The sequence below is a fragment of the Sarcophilus harrisii genome, chromosome 1 (genome assembly GCF_902635505.1).
Source record: "Sarcophilus harrisii chromosome 1, mSarHar1.11, whole genome shotgun sequence".
Lineage (NCBI taxonomy): Eukaryota > Metazoa > Chordata > Mammalia > Dasyuromorphia > Dasyuridae > Sarcophilus > Sarcophilus harrisii.
Genome location: NC_045426.1, coordinates 2653861 through 2670243, shown reverse-complemented (window position 1 = coordinate 2670243; position 16383 = coordinate 2653861). Strand labels below are relative to the sequence as shown.

Genomic DNA, 16383 nt, shown 5'->3' with positions numbered 1-16383 from the left:
GACCCGTTAGCGTTTTTCCTATCCTTTCCTTGTGCAGTTTTATGTATAAGCTCGCTTTCTCCTCCTGCCTGGGGGACCTCTGGGAGGTGACTCACAGTATGGATCTTTGGGGCCCGGTGCTCAGGTGTCTTGGGAAAGTGAACCTTCCTGGAGACCCTGTTTTGTCACGTATTTTGTAGTTTGGACAATGGCGTAATTTTTGGGTCGGGCAGCCCGGGAGGGTTAAACATCGATGAGACGAAGGGGAATGCCCAAGTGGGACATGGCCAGACACCTCGCCGCCCCTCCCGCAGGCTCCCACCTGACAGGGGTCTCGCCCATCAAAGGTGCTTAGCACACATGTGTACTGGGATGTGAGAGGCAGTCTATATGTACCGGGGTGACGAGGGACAGTCCATGTGTACTGGGATGGCGAGGGACCACCCGGAATGGCAAGGAGCATCCCAGAACCAGAGGAGCAGCTTGAGCTCAGGCCAGCACTTCCCTAGGTTCAGCAGAAGCATTTGTTCAAGTGTCTCTGCTCATATCCAGGATGTGGAAATGGGTGGTTTACAGTGGAATGGATTGAGCCAGAGCGGAGTCCTTGGTGATAAAAACATGGGCCCTGCTGTGATTGCCCGGCAGCTGGACATGCTGGAACTCCCCCTTCTCACGGCTGCTGGGCAGCAGAGGAGCGCAGCCACCAGCCGGCGGAAGGACTTAGGGCCAGAGCGGGTCACTGTCCCTTTGTGATTGAATGTTGGCCAAGTTTGGAGTGCCCATGGCCTCTAGAAATCACGCAGCCGGCCTGGAGCAATAGCCGCCGACTTGGGGCTGTCCGGACATCCCGCCTCCCGGCTTCTCGGGTCTGCAGATGTGTCCCTCGGGCCCCGCTCCAAAGCCTGAATCTCTCGCCTTTGGCCCACGGCTCCCGAGCAGCTGAGAGCTCGGGCTCTTGTCAGGCAACAGACCCTGGTGACCCGCGATCAGAATCCCCGGCCTCCAGAAATGCCCGTCCTACCATCCGCTCTAACATAAGAACCGGAGAGATGTGTCCCCCAGCATCGGTAGCAGCGGGATGGACAGGCTCTTGCAGAAGGCCACCGTGCTGAGGGGAGCAGCCAGGGTCAAGGAGTGGCCAGGAGGCAGCTTATCCAGGGCACTGACTGGGGCAGCCATGAGATGCAGGCAGCGGGAGCGGCCGAGGTGGCCGGTCCTGGCCGAGGACGGGGCTCCTATGCTGGGCTTCCCCCCCAGGCTGGCTGAGCAGGGGGAGCAGAAGGGGCACCCCTGCCTCAAGTGTGTATGTATGTGAGTGTGTGACTGTGGGTATATAGCGTGTGTTTTAGGGAGGACACTGATAACCAGTGGGAGCTTGGTCTGGAGGGGGGCTTTTTCTGGAGGTTCTGCCCACAGGGAGAAGAGGGGGGACCAGGGAGTGTGGACGTCTCCAGGAGTGGGGCTCTTGAGATCAGTGGCTGTACTGGGAAGATAAAGCAGGAGGTAGGAATAAGCAGGTGAGAAAGCATGGGGAAGATGAGGGGCAGGGGCAAGGTTAGTGAGGAGTATTTATAACCTCATTAGTGAGGTTAATTAGCACTAATTCCTCCAGAGCCGCAGCAGGGCTGGGGAGCCTTCCCCTGACCACAAGGGAGGAGAGAGCTCTGGGAGCCTCCCAAGTTTGGGCACCTCGGATCAGCTATGGCCCCTGGTGGGGGAGGGGGCAGGGGAGGAAAAGAGAGATCAGATCTTTTGGGGTGCATGGGGAGCCCCGGGAGGAGAGGAGGCAGAATGTGGGAAGGGGAACAGGAATGAGCTTGGGAAGGGCTCCCTGAGCCAGAGGGCAAAGGAGACAATGAAGGAATTCATCTCGTGTGGCCTTGGTTCCGAGGTTACCCTGAAGGAGGAAAGGCTTGAGGCAGACAAACCAAGAAAGGGGCTCCTGAAGCAACCGCTAGCCCAGGGGGATGGAGGGAGCCACATGGGGGACCAAAAGGGAGTCGTGGGGGGCCAGGAGGGAGCCATGTGGAGGGCCAGGAGGGAGGCTAAAAGGGAGTCACATGGGGGACTAGGAGGGAGCCACATGGGGACCAGAAACAGCCACTAGCCCAGGGGGATGGAGGGAGCCACATGGGGGACCAAGAGGGAACCCTGTGGAGGGCCGGGAGGGGGTCATGAGGAGGACCAGGAGGGAACCATGGGGGCGAGGTGAGTGAGAGGATGTGAGGAAAGAATCCAGAGCACTGGCAAATGTGGGGATAGGGTAGCAGGGATTGAGGATGACTGAGGGGTCTCCAGCATCCCCCATAGAGACAGGGAGGTGCAGTTGGCAGGGGCTTCCAAGGATGTTGGAGCCAGGTAGGGGAAGAAGGAGCCAAGATGGTCGTCTGGAGAGTGGTCTCGCCCGGCTTTTGTTAGGGCAAGGGAAGCCTCAGAAATGGAGGAGAGACCGTTCTATGTGGTGTGGAGGCCTCTGGGGCTAGGGGTGGGGCGGTGCCACGTGCAGCTACCCTGGGCCCTTCTGCTGACTTTGGTTCTTATCGAGCACATTAACTATGGCGATGTTGTAAATGCTCATTGGAAGCCCCTGCCTTTTGTCCACGTGCCCATGTTCAGGCCATTGTGGAACCTGAGGACTCCTGGGTTTGGCCTCAGAGACTCGGTTCTGATCCACATGACTGTGGGCCTTTAGGGTCTAGTTCTATAGATTCTCCTGCGTCCCTCCCCTTTCTCATCCTGCTTTCCGACTCACTTGTCAACTCCCAGAGAGCCACAGGCACCGGGTGCCATTTCTGCGCCCCCTTTGTGGCTTTGCCTGCATTCACAGACCTTGTTGGCCAAGTGCAATTCTGTCTTATTTTAACATGAGTGATAAAGTGGGGGGGCCTTATAACTAACCAGTCTGGGGGGGCTTGTAACTAACCGTTGGGGCGGTAACTCACCCCAGGAGTGGAATCGGACTCTGGGCGTGGCAGAAATTGGAGCGGTCTGCTTTGATGACATGTGAGCTCTTTTCCTACTTGGGAGCATTTTCTCCTCAGGGGTTAAACATTGAGGAGAAGGCAGTAAGGTCCAGGTTGCTATGGGGGTGTGTGTGCAGGGGGCTCTTTCGGTTTTAAAAATGTCGCAACATTCGCATTCTGCGGACATGCAAAGCTGGTTTCGGTTTATTTGTTAGTATCATCGACATCTGGAATGGCTGTTAAGCCTGAGGAAAGGAGCAACGTAAAGCTCCGGGTTCTTGTAGTTACTGAATTTAGTAGAAGTAAGGATCAAAGTTCTCCTCCGTTCTTCCCCGCTCCTGCCCCTCAGGCTCATTCCCTTCTCCATCTCCTTCTTCTTCTTCTTCTTCTTCCTGAAACCTGCGGAACACTTGGGTCTTCAGCAGCATCATTTGCCCGTCGGGCTTTCTTTGTTCACCATAATAAATACTGTGGATATAAGGGAAGCAGAAGAACACGTAGGAACTAATTGGTTCTTTTAGCCTGTTTTGGTCCAGACGAATGTAGGTTAAGTGGTGGTAATGCATCGGGTCAATTCGGGGACACATCAGGGTGACATTTATGTCTGTAAAGTAAAAACGGAGAGTTAGCATCCAGAAGGCCTCGATTGTCACTAAGAACCCATCTAGGGACATATCTGGGCTCACGCTTAAATGCCTCCCCCAGGGAGTGACGCTTCGACCTCTGCACTCAGGAAGTAGTTAGCGGCATCTATACCAGCTACGGCGAGCCCTTGGAGAAGTCACGGTTTACTTGTCTTTCAAGTGAATCAGAGAAAGCAAAGTTAAGTAGTGCCAGGATTTGACATGCTGAAGCCCTCTATAGAGGAGACTGCCATTTAGCAGGAAGGATCACTGTTTTTACTTCTAGGCAAGAGCTGTTCTGGTTGCACATAATTTCAGCCTCTCCCCGCCCAGGTCCTACCTGTGCATGAGGATCAGCGCTCATTCACTGTCAGCCCACCCTGAGCCCCTCTGTAAAAAGACAAAGTTTACGTACATTCGATGTCATTGTCTTCCATGTACAGATGTTGCAGGCTTCTCGGGATGTAGAACGCTTGCTTCAGTTTGTTGTGTCCCACGTTGAGCTCTATGAGGCTGGAAATGTTAAAAACGTCATAGGGAATCTCCCGCAGGCTGTTGGACGACACTCTTAAAGCGAGAAGCTTGGGGAACCTTTGGAAGTAATTGTCCGGGATGAGAGAGATGGAATTATTTTCTAGAGAGAGATGCATGAGCGAGGAAGGTAAGTCCGGGGGCATCGACTCTAATCTGTTGCTACCTAAATTGAGTTGCACCAGTTTGCTCATTTGGGAAAAGTTTTCTCTTAAGGAAGAGTCTTGAAGCCGATTGTGGCAGAGGTCCAGCGTGGTTAGGTTCATCAAGCCTTCCATGGCATTCGCTTCCACTCTAGAGATCTCGTTGTAACCAAGAAGAAGTTTTTCCAAAGAACTAGGAAGAGGAGACGGGAAATCTTCTATGTCGTTATGCTCCAGATGCAGTTGTAAGAGATTGGAAAGCCCGACAAACACGCCGCGTTCGATCTTGTGAGACTTGATCTTGTTGTGGCCGAGGTTGATTTCCTTCAGTTTGGAAGCGTTGGCAAATGGATGGGCCGTCACGGCTTCTATTTCATTGAACTGGAGATAGAGCTGTTCGATGTGCATTGGGATCTTTGGGATCGTTTTGAGCTTGCGGTTGTCACAATACATGGCGGATGGAAAGGTCAGGGGGCAGAAGCATTCTGCGGCACAGCCGAGGGGATTTTGGTGAGAGGAAATGCCGTAATCTTGGTCGGAGTGAAAATAAAACGCGGGTGAATATTCGTCGTCGGCCTCTTCGTCGTAGTCTTCGTCCATCTGGTACATGGCGTACTGACAGTACACAGTAACTTCGAAAAAGCAGAAAACAATCCAGAGTCGACCGAAAAGACTCATGTTCTTATGCCCTAATGGAGGAGAGAAATAAGGGGAAAAGCTCAGGGCAACGTTCATTAAACTCACGTTGAGATACCTGACGGCACATTGTTGTCACAAGCAATGGAAGTAATGGAAGAAAGAGCCAGTGATAATGCAGGAGTTCACGCCAGAGCCCCAACGGGCAACTGAGCATGTCTGCTTGGCAGATGTCTGTGTCACGTTCGGCAGGACTGGTCTGCCCAGACAGAAATGGCGGCCGCCCGGCTGTACAGTGGGGTCCCCGAGGGCCACAGCCCAGCTTGGAAGACCCGCTTTGGTATTGTCACTTAGATTAATTCTGTTTAATACAGCCCAGTTACACCTTAACCTGGTTCCCCCAGAGCTTGGGACTGTCATGGGCTGTTTGACACCTCAGCTGTAGGGAAGCCAGCCGGGCTTCAGCCTGTTGAGTCCCATCAATGTGAGACTCATTGGCCCCAGGACCGGAGTCTGCCTCTACTTAATAAACTGTCCGCCTGCCAGACCCCCCAACCTTCTCTGTGTCTGAGCCCGCCTTATTGCCAACATTCTGGTCTCTCATTGTCCACCTCCACTTTTCACGACCTGCTTGGTAACTGGAGGAGGCTCAGTTCTGGTACTGCAGGCCTCTTTCCTCCCTCTGCCCGTTATCTAAAAGAGAGCGTTCTATTCATAAGAGAAAGGGCACCTTCAAATCCAAAAATGAGTGTAATTCTGCTCTGCCCTTTTCCGAGCTCCAGACCCACCTCGCCAGCGTCCGAGGGGACGGTCCAAACCGGCTTTGCTGACACCATCTTAAGTCAGCCCCATCAGACTCCCCCTAGCCAAACTGGGATTCATCCTTTCCTCTGACTGCTTCCATTTCTCCCTCTGGCCTATTTCCCAAAGTGATCTTTGCCTTCTCTCCCATGGTTCCCTTCTCATTGATGAGGCTGATGGTCCAAATCTAGGTTGTTTAACTTGGAAGGTTTTACCCAGGCCCCCCCTGTGTTGTACCTGCCACTGATGGCGCAGGCACCAGCCTTTTGGCATCTATGCCCAATGACCAAGTGTCCCCAGAAATGGCGTTTCTTGTTGCCTTTGGGTATCAGCAAGTGCTGCAAGGTGGCCTTGGGTTCTCTTAGGAGGAACGAGGTCTCCAGGGGCAGCGGGTCTAGAGCCCCCTGTGCCCAGCCCTTTGGTGTCAGAAGGGCGCCAGTGATCCTGAGAGTGGCTGGGGGGGGGGGGGACAGGGGCTGAAGGAGCTCAAGCTCTCCTCGCTGAAGGCCCTGGACCCGATTCATAGAGAAGGGATGGAGGAGGGGGAGCAGCACCTTAAGTACAGGAAGGGCCATCCTGGGGGGAGCATGGGGGGCAGAGACTACTTTGGGCCTGAGGGCAGGGGAACTTTCCGACCCGAGAACTATCCCGGAGGTTGGACAGTGGGCAACAGGTGCAGAGGTCAGAGAAACGCGGCTCCCTATGTTAGAGTGGGGATTCCTTCTGGGCCCGACCTGGGCCCTTTTGAATAGTGCCGGCTCCCATCTGTCCGCACCCTCTATTCATTTTTGACCGGAGCCTCCCGCAGCCTGTCTCCTCGTCAGTCATTAGACAAGGACCCTGGGGTCTAAATGTCATGGGCCCGCTCACCCTGTGACCCTTGCCCAGTGGTCACTGCAGCAGGGGAATGGGCTGCCCGGGCTGGTCAGCAGAAATGGGCTCTGGCTACTGCCCACTACTCAGAGCTGCCCCTGATGCTGGAGCCTTCCAGGACCTTCTTCTAGAACCCCTGAGAACCTGGAGCTCCTCTGGGATAAGGCTCAGAAGAGCTTGGGGGAGTCTACAGCTGTGAAATCACAAACCTCAGTCAGAGCTGGCTCCTGCCTCCTCCCCCAAACTGACTCCTGATTCCAAGGATTTCTTAAAGGAACATCTTGGGTTTCTTTGGTTCTCCTTTTCTTTAGGGAACTTGCCTGGGCTGAACATGCTGTGTTCGAGCCTGGTGAGGGAGAGATTTTGCTCCTGATTGATGAGAGGAATGGGGGTGGGCAGAGCTCTCTGGAGCCTCCCAGCAGCCCAGGAGGCAGGTGCCCTTCCTAGCCCTTGCTTTGTATGAGGGAGCTCATGGCCAGAGAGGAGCAGCGACCTAAGGGCAAATTTGAACTCCCGAGGCTGGGCCTCTTCCCACTGTGCCCAAGCACAAGCAGATTGATTTCTGCTCTGTGCCCAGCCAGGTTCCCACCTCCTGCATCCCAACCCATTAGCTGTCCCTGGGCCCGAGGTTCTCAGCCCCTGCCCTGACCTAGCTCCTCCCAAGAGTCCCCCTTCCCCATCTGTGAGGGTCTGGAGGCGCCGGCTGCCTCTTCTTTCAGGGGAGTTTGTGCCATCTGTCCCCTCAATTCACGCTACAAGACCTCTCCTCCAGCTTTCTCTCTGCCTCAATCTCCCCAGTCACTGTAAATTGACGTCCGGATCCTTCCACTTCTGAACCCTAATTCACTGCTGTGTTTTTGCCTCCTCATAGTCCATCTCCATGCTCTGCCATAGTGGGGCTCGGAAGGAATTGTCCTTCCTGCATGTAGAATGCCTGCTCCAAACCAGCCCCCCATTTCCCACCTGCTCCCCAGGCTTTTTGGGTTTAGGTACCCATGTTAAGTGATTTTAGTCATTTATTTGGGCTTTTGCTAAGGCTGTTTCTCTCAGAGCTGCCCCTTTTCCCCCTTTTCTACCCTGACTTGTCTAGGGCTCTGTCCAGTGTTTACCACAGCGCTTTTGGGGACCATTTCCCCAAAATTACTGTCGAGAGCTCAATGCAGACATAAGTTTGAAAGGAGTTAAAAACAAGGTTTCCCTTTAACGAAGTTCTTCTCCCCCGCTTTATGATTCCAGATAGGAGTCACAAATTCAGTCCAAAGCACCGAGGTCAGTCATCCCTCCTTGGATTCCCAGTGTCTGTGTCCAACAGGTGTTAATTAATGCTTTGGGGACCGAATTTTCTTTTCATAATTATAACAAATTTTTATTGCCAGAACCCATGCCAGGATAATTTTTTACAACATTATCCCTTGCTCTCACTTCTGTTCGGATTTTTCCCCTCCCTCCCTCCACCCCCTCCCCTAGATGGCAAGCAGTCCTATACATGTTAAATATGTTATAGTATATGCTAGATACAATATATGAGTGCAGAACCGAACAGTTCTCTTGTTGCACAGGGAGAATTGGATTCAGAAATAGAAATAACTAGGGACCAAATTTATTTGGAGAAAGGGTTCCTTTGTTCTCAGGTTAAGTGAAATGATGAGTAATAATTCACTTTAGGAAGAAAGGGGCTCAAACTAGTTGTCCCATTCATTTGGAGGAGTCAGGAGGGAGAGTTAGGAAGGAGCCACGGGGGCTCCCGGGATATTGTCTGCTGTATGACACCAAGCTTGGGGACTTGCCTCAACAGCTGCTCAAGTCACTTGAGACGGGCTCTTCTAAAGCAAAAGAAAGCACTGTACAATAACTGCAGATCCAGAAAAAATTTCTTCTACTGAGTGTCACTTCTAACTTCGAGACCTCTTTCAACTTATACAATAAGGTCTCGATAAACTGGGATCCCAGTGTTTGCTCAGCTGAATTCCCCAGAATCCTCCATTAGCCAGATCCTACCCTTTTCCCTCCACTGGGATTGCAGGGAAAGGGGGCGAATTAGGGGAGAAATGACGAGACAAGAGCAGGGATATGCAGGAAGATCACGAAATAAACTTCCTGAGCCCATTACAAAGTCTCCCCCTTCCACTCCCTCTTCTGACTACAGTAAGGTAAAATAGCGATTAACATCGGGGATCACGAACCCAAGCAAGACCCTCCATAGCCAAAGAAATCCTCAGCTCACTGGTCCTGAGTGGGTGCAGGAGATGGGGATCCCGGGAAGTCCCCAAGAAGCCCCTCACGCCCTCTGGGGGCACGCAGACAGAGCCGCTTCAGGTTCATATGGCAGTTCCAGTACCCGACGCTCCTCTCTCCTGCCATTTTAGCCACTGGGGATTTAACTACACTTTCTCATCAGATCTTCTTGCAAAAAAAGTTTTCAATCGGCAGTCTACTCTTTGTTTTTTTAAAAGCAATTATTCTTGTTGGTAAACAGCAGGAATACCGTTTCCAAACACTGAAAATACAAATCCTATTGCATTTCCATTCATACCTGATTTTGCTTTAGTTTTCAGTGGGTGATGAATTTGCAAATCCTTTGAATGAATCAGAAATTCCTGAAATCTGTAACCGTGTCTCCTAAAAATCCACAGTAACTCTGTCCCCAGTCAGGGGTGTCCTTTGAAATACTGTCGCAATTTAAGCAAAAATATAATTTGCTTTAGTAACATTTGGGTTGGATTAAATGATACGTTTCTTTTCCAGAAAAACATTACGAATGCAAATAAAAATCTTCCAAGCCCTGGTCAATTTATGCGGTCTCCTTCTTCCTTTCCCCCCTCAGTTGGGGTTTGAGGTGTGGCAAGCGTTTCCTGTAATCCCAATGGTCACCAGAAAACTAAATGAGACGCTGTACTGATTACTGCTTATATTTTTATTCCCATTCCACATGAGTTCTCCAAGTTAATGGCCACCAGAAAGTAGAACTCCTTGTTCTAGTTAAAATTAAGGGGAAGCTAGATTTTTATAGCAGCAGAGCTAGACCCATCTGTAACTTGATCTAATAAACATGTAGGCCTTCCTTTCCCCTCTCTGCCCTGTACCAGGAATGGGCTTCCCACACAGCTTCAGTCATACCTAAAAAAGGAAGCTTAAAGGTTAGGACTTGGAGGGACCTTAGGTGGCAGCTAAATCTCTCCTCAAATGAATAAACTGAGGGCCCAGAAGTGACGTCTCATGCGGGAGCCAGCTACCTCTTGTGAGGACCTCCTCTCCCTCCCAAAAAACCCAAGGGAACCCCGTCTCAGTACCTCCCCACCAGCCCCTCCAGCCACTGCTCCACAAAGATGAAGAGCCGTGGACCCTCAGACCCTGTAACATCCATGGGCAGTGCCCAGTCAGTTTGTAGCTCATCCAGGAAGGAGAGCGGGCTGGTGTTTAAGGCAGGGTACTCTGGCCCTTGAGGGCTGCCCTAGTTTTATTTTGTCCGGTTAGAAATTTCCCCTCTCTGCTCCCCTCCCAGGACTAACAAGGATTTGCTTCATCCCCACCGCGCCGGGGTTTGTGTCTCTTGGCAGGGTGGGCTGCTGAGATCATGCTTTTACACATTCTTTCAAGCTTGTACAGATGATTAAGGTAAAGTGAGTCGAGCTTCAGCTTTTTTTTTTTTCTTTCCCAAGTCGCCCTTTCTTTTGAATTTAAAAAAAAAATCCATCTGATTGCCTTTCTGCTGTTGACTTAAACCCTCAGTGGTCTGTGTTCTTGGGAGTTTCTGTTGAACATATAAGGTAAATCTCAGAAGCCAGGCTCTTACTCAAGACTTTGGTATGTAAAACGTGGCCCGTGGTACTCGGGTCAGGTTTTCAGCTCAGTACACAGGCTGCTCATATGGTTCTTATTAGCGGCTGTTCTTAACCCTCAGACTTCTGTCCACACGAAGACACAGAAAGAAGGGTCTGCCCTCCCTTCGCAATTCCGCAGAGAAACCGCGCCAGTGTTCGTTAGGCTTGTGGCAGGCTGGGGCGTTCGCCGGCTCCTCAGAGACTCGCAAATGAGAGGCCCTTCCCCACGGCAGCTCGTAGTGGGCTTCTCACCGAAGCAGCACCGCACCTTTCCTTCCAGAGCAAGATTCTGAAACCTTGAGCCTGTAACCCAGAAACCTCTCAGGGGACACATTTCTCTCCAACTCTTAACCTTCCAAATGAAACTCTTTATCATCGTCAGGAGAGGGAAGGGGAGGGAGGGAGAAAAATTTGCAACCGAGATCTTGTGAAAACAAATGCTAAAAGTGCTCTTGTTATATAGCTAAAATATTACAAATTTCAAATAAAATCTTTTCTCGGAATCGATGGTAACATGAAAAGATACAAGAGGTTGTATCTCTAGACAGAGAAACGAAAAAGTCCAGAAACGTCCAAATGAGTCTCATGTCCAGAAGACTGAGGATAGAAAAGCTCCCGAACTGGGTGTGGGGGTTTCTATTTTAGCACATTCTCCCCGAGCTTGTTACAGTTTTAGAATTGAAAGGAAAGGGTCACTGGGATTAGTGAAGAATCTAAATTAGAGACACAGGCTGTGAACATCAAACAGAGGACTTTGTGTTTGATCCCGGAGAAAATAGGCGGCTTTTATTATTGGTGTTTATTACATGGGGGGAGGGATGGCGGGGTCAGATCTGGGCTTTAGGAAGCCCCTTTGGGAGCAGAGGGCAGATTGGAGGCAGACAGGACCCCTACCCCAGCAGCTGTGGCCCTTCTCCAGGCTTGAGGTGCCTCCGGAAGTCTTGCAGCTCAAGAAGGGAGTGCATTGGAGAAGTGGGAAGGGAGAACTGACGGCTTTGGCACCATATTGGGTCGGGGGGATGAGGGTGAGGAGTCCAGGTGACTCCTAGCTTGGGAGCCTGGCAGAGGGAAGTGGGCTTGATGGTGCCCTCAACAGTACCAGGGAAGGAGGGAAGGGAAGGTAGGGGGAAAACACCGAGTTCCATTTTGGACGTGTCAGAATGTCTCCCAGTCATCTAGGTGGAGATGTGAGTCTGGAAGCTCCGAGAGACGTTAGGGCTGGAAACTCTATGTGAGACTCTTCAGCGAGTAGACGATATTTGGAACTGTGGGAGTCGATGAGAAACAATGGAAGAAGTAGGGTTGGGGTCCCAGACAGAGATCCCGGGGCCATGTGCAGGGCAGGTGTGTTCTGGCTGCAGATCCAGCTGGGGAGACTGAGGAAGCGCTAGTCAGGATAAGGGCCCTGGCAGCGGCAGACCTGGCAAGAGCCCCCCAAGGATCAAGACCAGTCCTGAGCTTGGGTAAGTCAGGGAGGCTGGTGGACCCCCAGAGCCTTTAAGGGGTCTCCTTTGGCTGTGTCTTTGTGGTAAGGACTAATTTTTCCTTTTTCTTTTGGGAAGATGAAGGGGGTTAGCGATAGTGTAGTCTCCAAAAAGCAGAAAGAAAGGAGGGACACAGAGCTTCTTTGGAGGTGAAGGTCCAAGAAAAGGACACATGGCAGTGAAAATAAGTCCTTGAACAGCGGCAGCGCTTTGGAAGGGCCTTGGCCTTAGTGGGCCCTGACAAACTTGGGGCAAGAAGACTTGTGAGCGCTGTTTGGTTGGGAAGTGTTCAAATAAAACAGTTTCTCACGGGAGAGAGAGTCACACAGTAAACCTCTCACTGCCTCACCTGGGTTTTCCCTTTGTTTTGAATGATAGTTGACCTTTATTTCTGCCAAGCGCTGCTGGGGAACGGCGACTCTCTGGCCCACTTGCTAGTATTTCAAATGGAGCAGATTTGAATTCCTGCCGTATGGCTTGGTTCACAGAACTTCATGGGGGGCTTGAGAAGCCGCCGCCCATTGCTCGGGTCTGGAGAATAGAGGCCTGACGGCTCTGGAGACTCGGGCAGACGGGGTTAAGTTTCCAGCGAACAGTTGCAATTCTGTTCCTCAGTAACCTTGAGCAGACAGTGGGAAATACTGAGGAGCTCAGTTTCCATGGAACATGATAAGCCTCCAGGAAATGTAGGATAAGAAGCATCTCTGGGCAGTGAACTTTCAGAGGGGACGCCCCGGGCTCCCAACTTCTGAGTCAGATGTCTGGCCTAGAAGCTGCTTTAAACCGACCGTGGTCAAGGACGGGGAATGAATTCTCTAATGGAGCCGTGGCATCCCATGTGGCACGAGAACCTCATTGAGGCCGGGGGGTGGATGGCGAGGAACATGTTTAGGAGTATATGTGAGACATGACATCACCCTGAGGGGAACTGACTGAAACCTTCTTGTGGGGAGGGGACGGGTACAGCGGAGAGCTTCCCACGGCAGGGGTGGGGCCACCCCTGCCCGGCCAATGCCTCTGGACTTTCTCTCTAAAATGTCCGTCACCTGACTTGCCCGGGCCACTGGCTCCTAACCTCCAGACCAGAACGGCTCTTTGTTGGTCCTGGGGCTTCTGGTCACGGATCTGGCCAGCGAAGTAGCCGCCAGACGGGCCCCCTCCCATGACTCCCAGGGCGGGCGCTCCACCGTAGAGGCCCTGGCTGCTCACTGGCCTTGGAACCCTGCTTGGTGCGGCTTGAGCTACCTCATCTCTTCAGTGGGAGTTTGGGTCAGGGGCCTTGGGGAGGACAGAGCACCCAGGCTGACACTCCCTCTGTCTGTGGGACTCTGACCGTGTCCCCCGAACCTCTTTCTGCCTCAAATTTCTCATCTATACAGTGGGGACAAAAGTAGTATGTGTGAAGTGATGCCACGTTTGCCAGCCTCGGGACGCTGCAGAGCGCCATGGGGTGGGGGACGGGCCAAGGCCCTGGCCTTCGGCAGGGGAGGGAGGAAGGGGCGGGGCGGACGGCCCCTCTGGCTCCTCTCCCGGGGCTTTTCCTCTTCCCTCTCCCTCCCTAAGGATTCTGGGGCAGGGCTGCCCCCCTCCGGCCAACATTCAGTAGTTCTCTCAGCCCCAGTGGGGGCTTGCCCCCCAAAACTTCAGGTTTCTCCTTTCGGTATGAGGAGATGAAAACCAGGGCCGGGGCCTGCCAGGCTGCGGAGGCCAGGCCTCTGGCTTCGCGTCAACAGCTCCTACAGGGAACTCATTTTCCGTCTCAAGTGCCTCGTGTGTGGGGAGGATTTCGGCTTCCCCCTTTCCTAGGAAATCGACTTATTTTCAATATACTTCATGAATCATGTTGGGAAAGAAAAATCAGAGCAAAAGGTAAAGGCCACGGGAGAGGTTAAAAATAAAAATCCACAAAGTGGCTTCCGCTCAGTCCCCTTAGTTCTTTCTGGCCGCAGGCGGGCTTTCTGTCCAAAGTCTCCGGGGCTGCTTGGGACATTGCGGCTTTGTTAAAGGCCCCGGCCTGTGAGAAATGGCAGGAGGGGGTGAAGAAACAGTTGGCTTTGGAATCAGGGTGAAGGAAGCAACCGGCATTTCTGCAGCGCCTCCTGTGTGAGTGTCCTCCCTTAGCCGAAAACAACAGCTCTGCCTCCCGGGGTCATTGCGAACATTTGGGCAGGGCCTGGGACGGCGCCTGGCTCTCAGGAGATGCTCCGTAAGGGCTCCGTCCTACCCAGCAGCAGAAGGGGCCTAATAAGGGCCCGCCCGCTTCTCCTTTTTGCGTCCCCCCTCCCTTGCACCATTGCAGCCCGCTCTTCCTTGGGCTCCCGTCTTCCGCTCCGGCCCACTTCCAGGCCTTCCTCCGCCAGCCTCCAGGCCCATCCTCCTTCCTCGGAAGTCCCATCTGGCGTCATCCCTTACGCAAGAGTCCCCAGGGGCTCCCCGTGAGCTCCGCCCGAAGCTGCCCCGGGCCTCGCGCTCTGCCCGCCTTCGCTCCCAGCAGCGCCCTCTGCCTGTCCCGCCGGCGATTGTTACCAACGGGACTCGGGCTGGGGGCTTGGGCCCGTTTGTCGTCTCCGAGGGTGAGCGTAGACACGCCCACGCCTGCGCAAATACGCCCCCAGTAATGGCGCCTCTGGGCCTTCTACGGGGGAGCGCCCCCTGCTGCCGCAGCCCCCCCCTCCCCGGCACACCAGAGCCCATCTGCCGCCTCCTGGACTCACACCGCACCCGCCACCCCCACCCCTGTCCCGGCTGCCATCCGAGACCTCCCCCCATTCGGTGACCTCGGACCCTGAGGAAAAGGGAGGGAGAGAAGCCTTGCTCGGGGCCCGCGCCTCCCCGTGGGCCCTGCAAAAGTGCCGCTCTGCCTGCACCTCCCCGCTGGGCCCGCGCCTCCCCCCGGGCCCGGCCCGTGCCTCCCCGCTGGGCCCACGCCTCCCCCCTGGGCCCACGCCTCCCCCCTGGGCCCGCCCGCGCCTCCCCGCTGGGCCCACGCCTCCCCCCTGGGCCCGCACCTCCCCCCCGGCCCGCCCGTGCCTCCCCGCTGGGCCCACGCCTCCCCCCTGGGCCCACGCCTCCCCCCTGGGCCCGCCCGCGCCTCCCCGCTGGGCCCACGCCTCCCCCCTGGGCCCGCACCTCCCCCCCGGCCCGCCCGTGCCTCCCCGCTGGGCCCACGCCTCCCCCCTGGGCCCACGCCTCCCCCCTGGGCCCGCCCGCGCCTCCCCGCTGGGCCCACGCCTCCCCCCTGGGCCCGCCCGCGCCTCCCCGCTGGGCGCCAGGCCAGGCAGGAGCTCTCCCACGGGCCCCGCCTCGGACCGAGACTCCGGGAAGTCTGCGCCTGCGCCCCGGCTCCGAGGCGGCTTGGCCGGGAAAGACCCTTGGCCTTTGGCGCCATGGGGTGGCCCTTGGGCGCCAGCTTCAGAGATGTGGCGGGGAAGGGCGTCGGAGCGCGGCCTTCCCGCCAGAGCCCATGCACAGGGCGGCCAGTGGTGTGGCCCCAAGTTTCCTGTTTGTGGGGAAGAGAGTGCTCTTGGGGGCCGCCAGGGGGCGCTGAGCACGGGGCTGCATTCAGGAAGGCTTAATAGTCCGTGCTCATGGGGGCCACCAGGGGGCGCAGAACATGCCTGGACTCAGGAAGGCACACTAGTCAGTGCTCATGGGGGCCACCAGGTGGCGCAGAGGACGGGACCAGATTCTGGAAGGGCAATGGTTAGTGCTCTTGGGGGGCCGCCTGGGGGCGCAGAGCACGGGGCTCATCTTCGCAGCCGGACCTGACTTGGGAGGTTCATTAGCCGCCCGACCCTGGACCAGTCAGCCAGCCCTCCTCGCCTCAGTTTCCTCATCCATAAAATGGGCTGGAGAAGGAAGTGGCCGGTCACTCCGGCGTCACTGCCAGAAAATCCCAAGGGGGCGTGAAGAGTTAGGCACAACCAACAATAAAGCATTAATGCGGCCCCCACCGCGTGCCCCCCACGCTAAGGGCTTGGTTGAGTTTCCACAAGCCTCCCCGGCCGCCCTGGCGGTCCCTTACCCATCTTAGGTCCATCACACCCCACAAAGCTGAGCAGGGAAGTTTCCTTTTGCTACTCTTGCCTCTGCAGAATGAGAATTCTGGCTTTGAAATTACAGCGCACGCTTCAGAGCAGCAGAATCCTCATCGTTCAGCCCGGGCCGCGTTTCACACGGATATTGGGAAAGAAACTTGGGCTTCCTCTCATCGAAGCCCCTGATTCCTCAGGAAGACATTGAGGGCCCCAAAGTGTGGGGGCACACACAGCACCACCCCGGGGAGTAAGGGCAAAGCTGGGGTTCAAGCCCCGGCCCCCCAAACCCCGAGAGCTCCACTAGAAGCGCTGGCCTTGGGTTCCTCGGGGCTCATGCCTGCAGGGCAGTGCAGAGGGGAGCCCCCGGGCCTCTGCCAGGCGGCTAAAGCACACATGCGTGTATGGGCGCTCGGCACGCGCCCACAAGCACAGCACACGTGCAGGTGAACACCGTGACATGTATGACGTGCACGCCCATCACACACGGGCTGC

At 54.8% G+C, this 16383-nt stretch overlaps 2 protein-coding genes across 2 annotated transcripts in view; one reads left to right on the top strand and one right to left on the bottom strand.

The window, feature by feature from the left end:
- Positions 1–16383, top strand: part of CENPP (centromere protein P) — a 121426-nt gene that overhangs the window by 27301 nt on the left and 77742 nt on the right. The gene's annotated exons all lie outside the window — the stretch shown is intronic.
- On the bottom strand, positions 3128–14740 carry OMD (osteomodulin). The gene is made up of 3 exons (XM_031951535.1): positions 9083–14740; positions 3981–4928; positions 3128–3546 (listed from the first exon to the last, which is right to left on the bottom strand). The coding sequence occupies exons 2-3, from the start codon at positions 4915–4917 to the stop codon at positions 3236–3238; spliced, it is 1248 nt and encodes a 415-aa protein (XP_031807395.1). The 5' UTR covers positions 4918–4928; positions 9083–14740; the 3' UTR covers positions 3128–3235.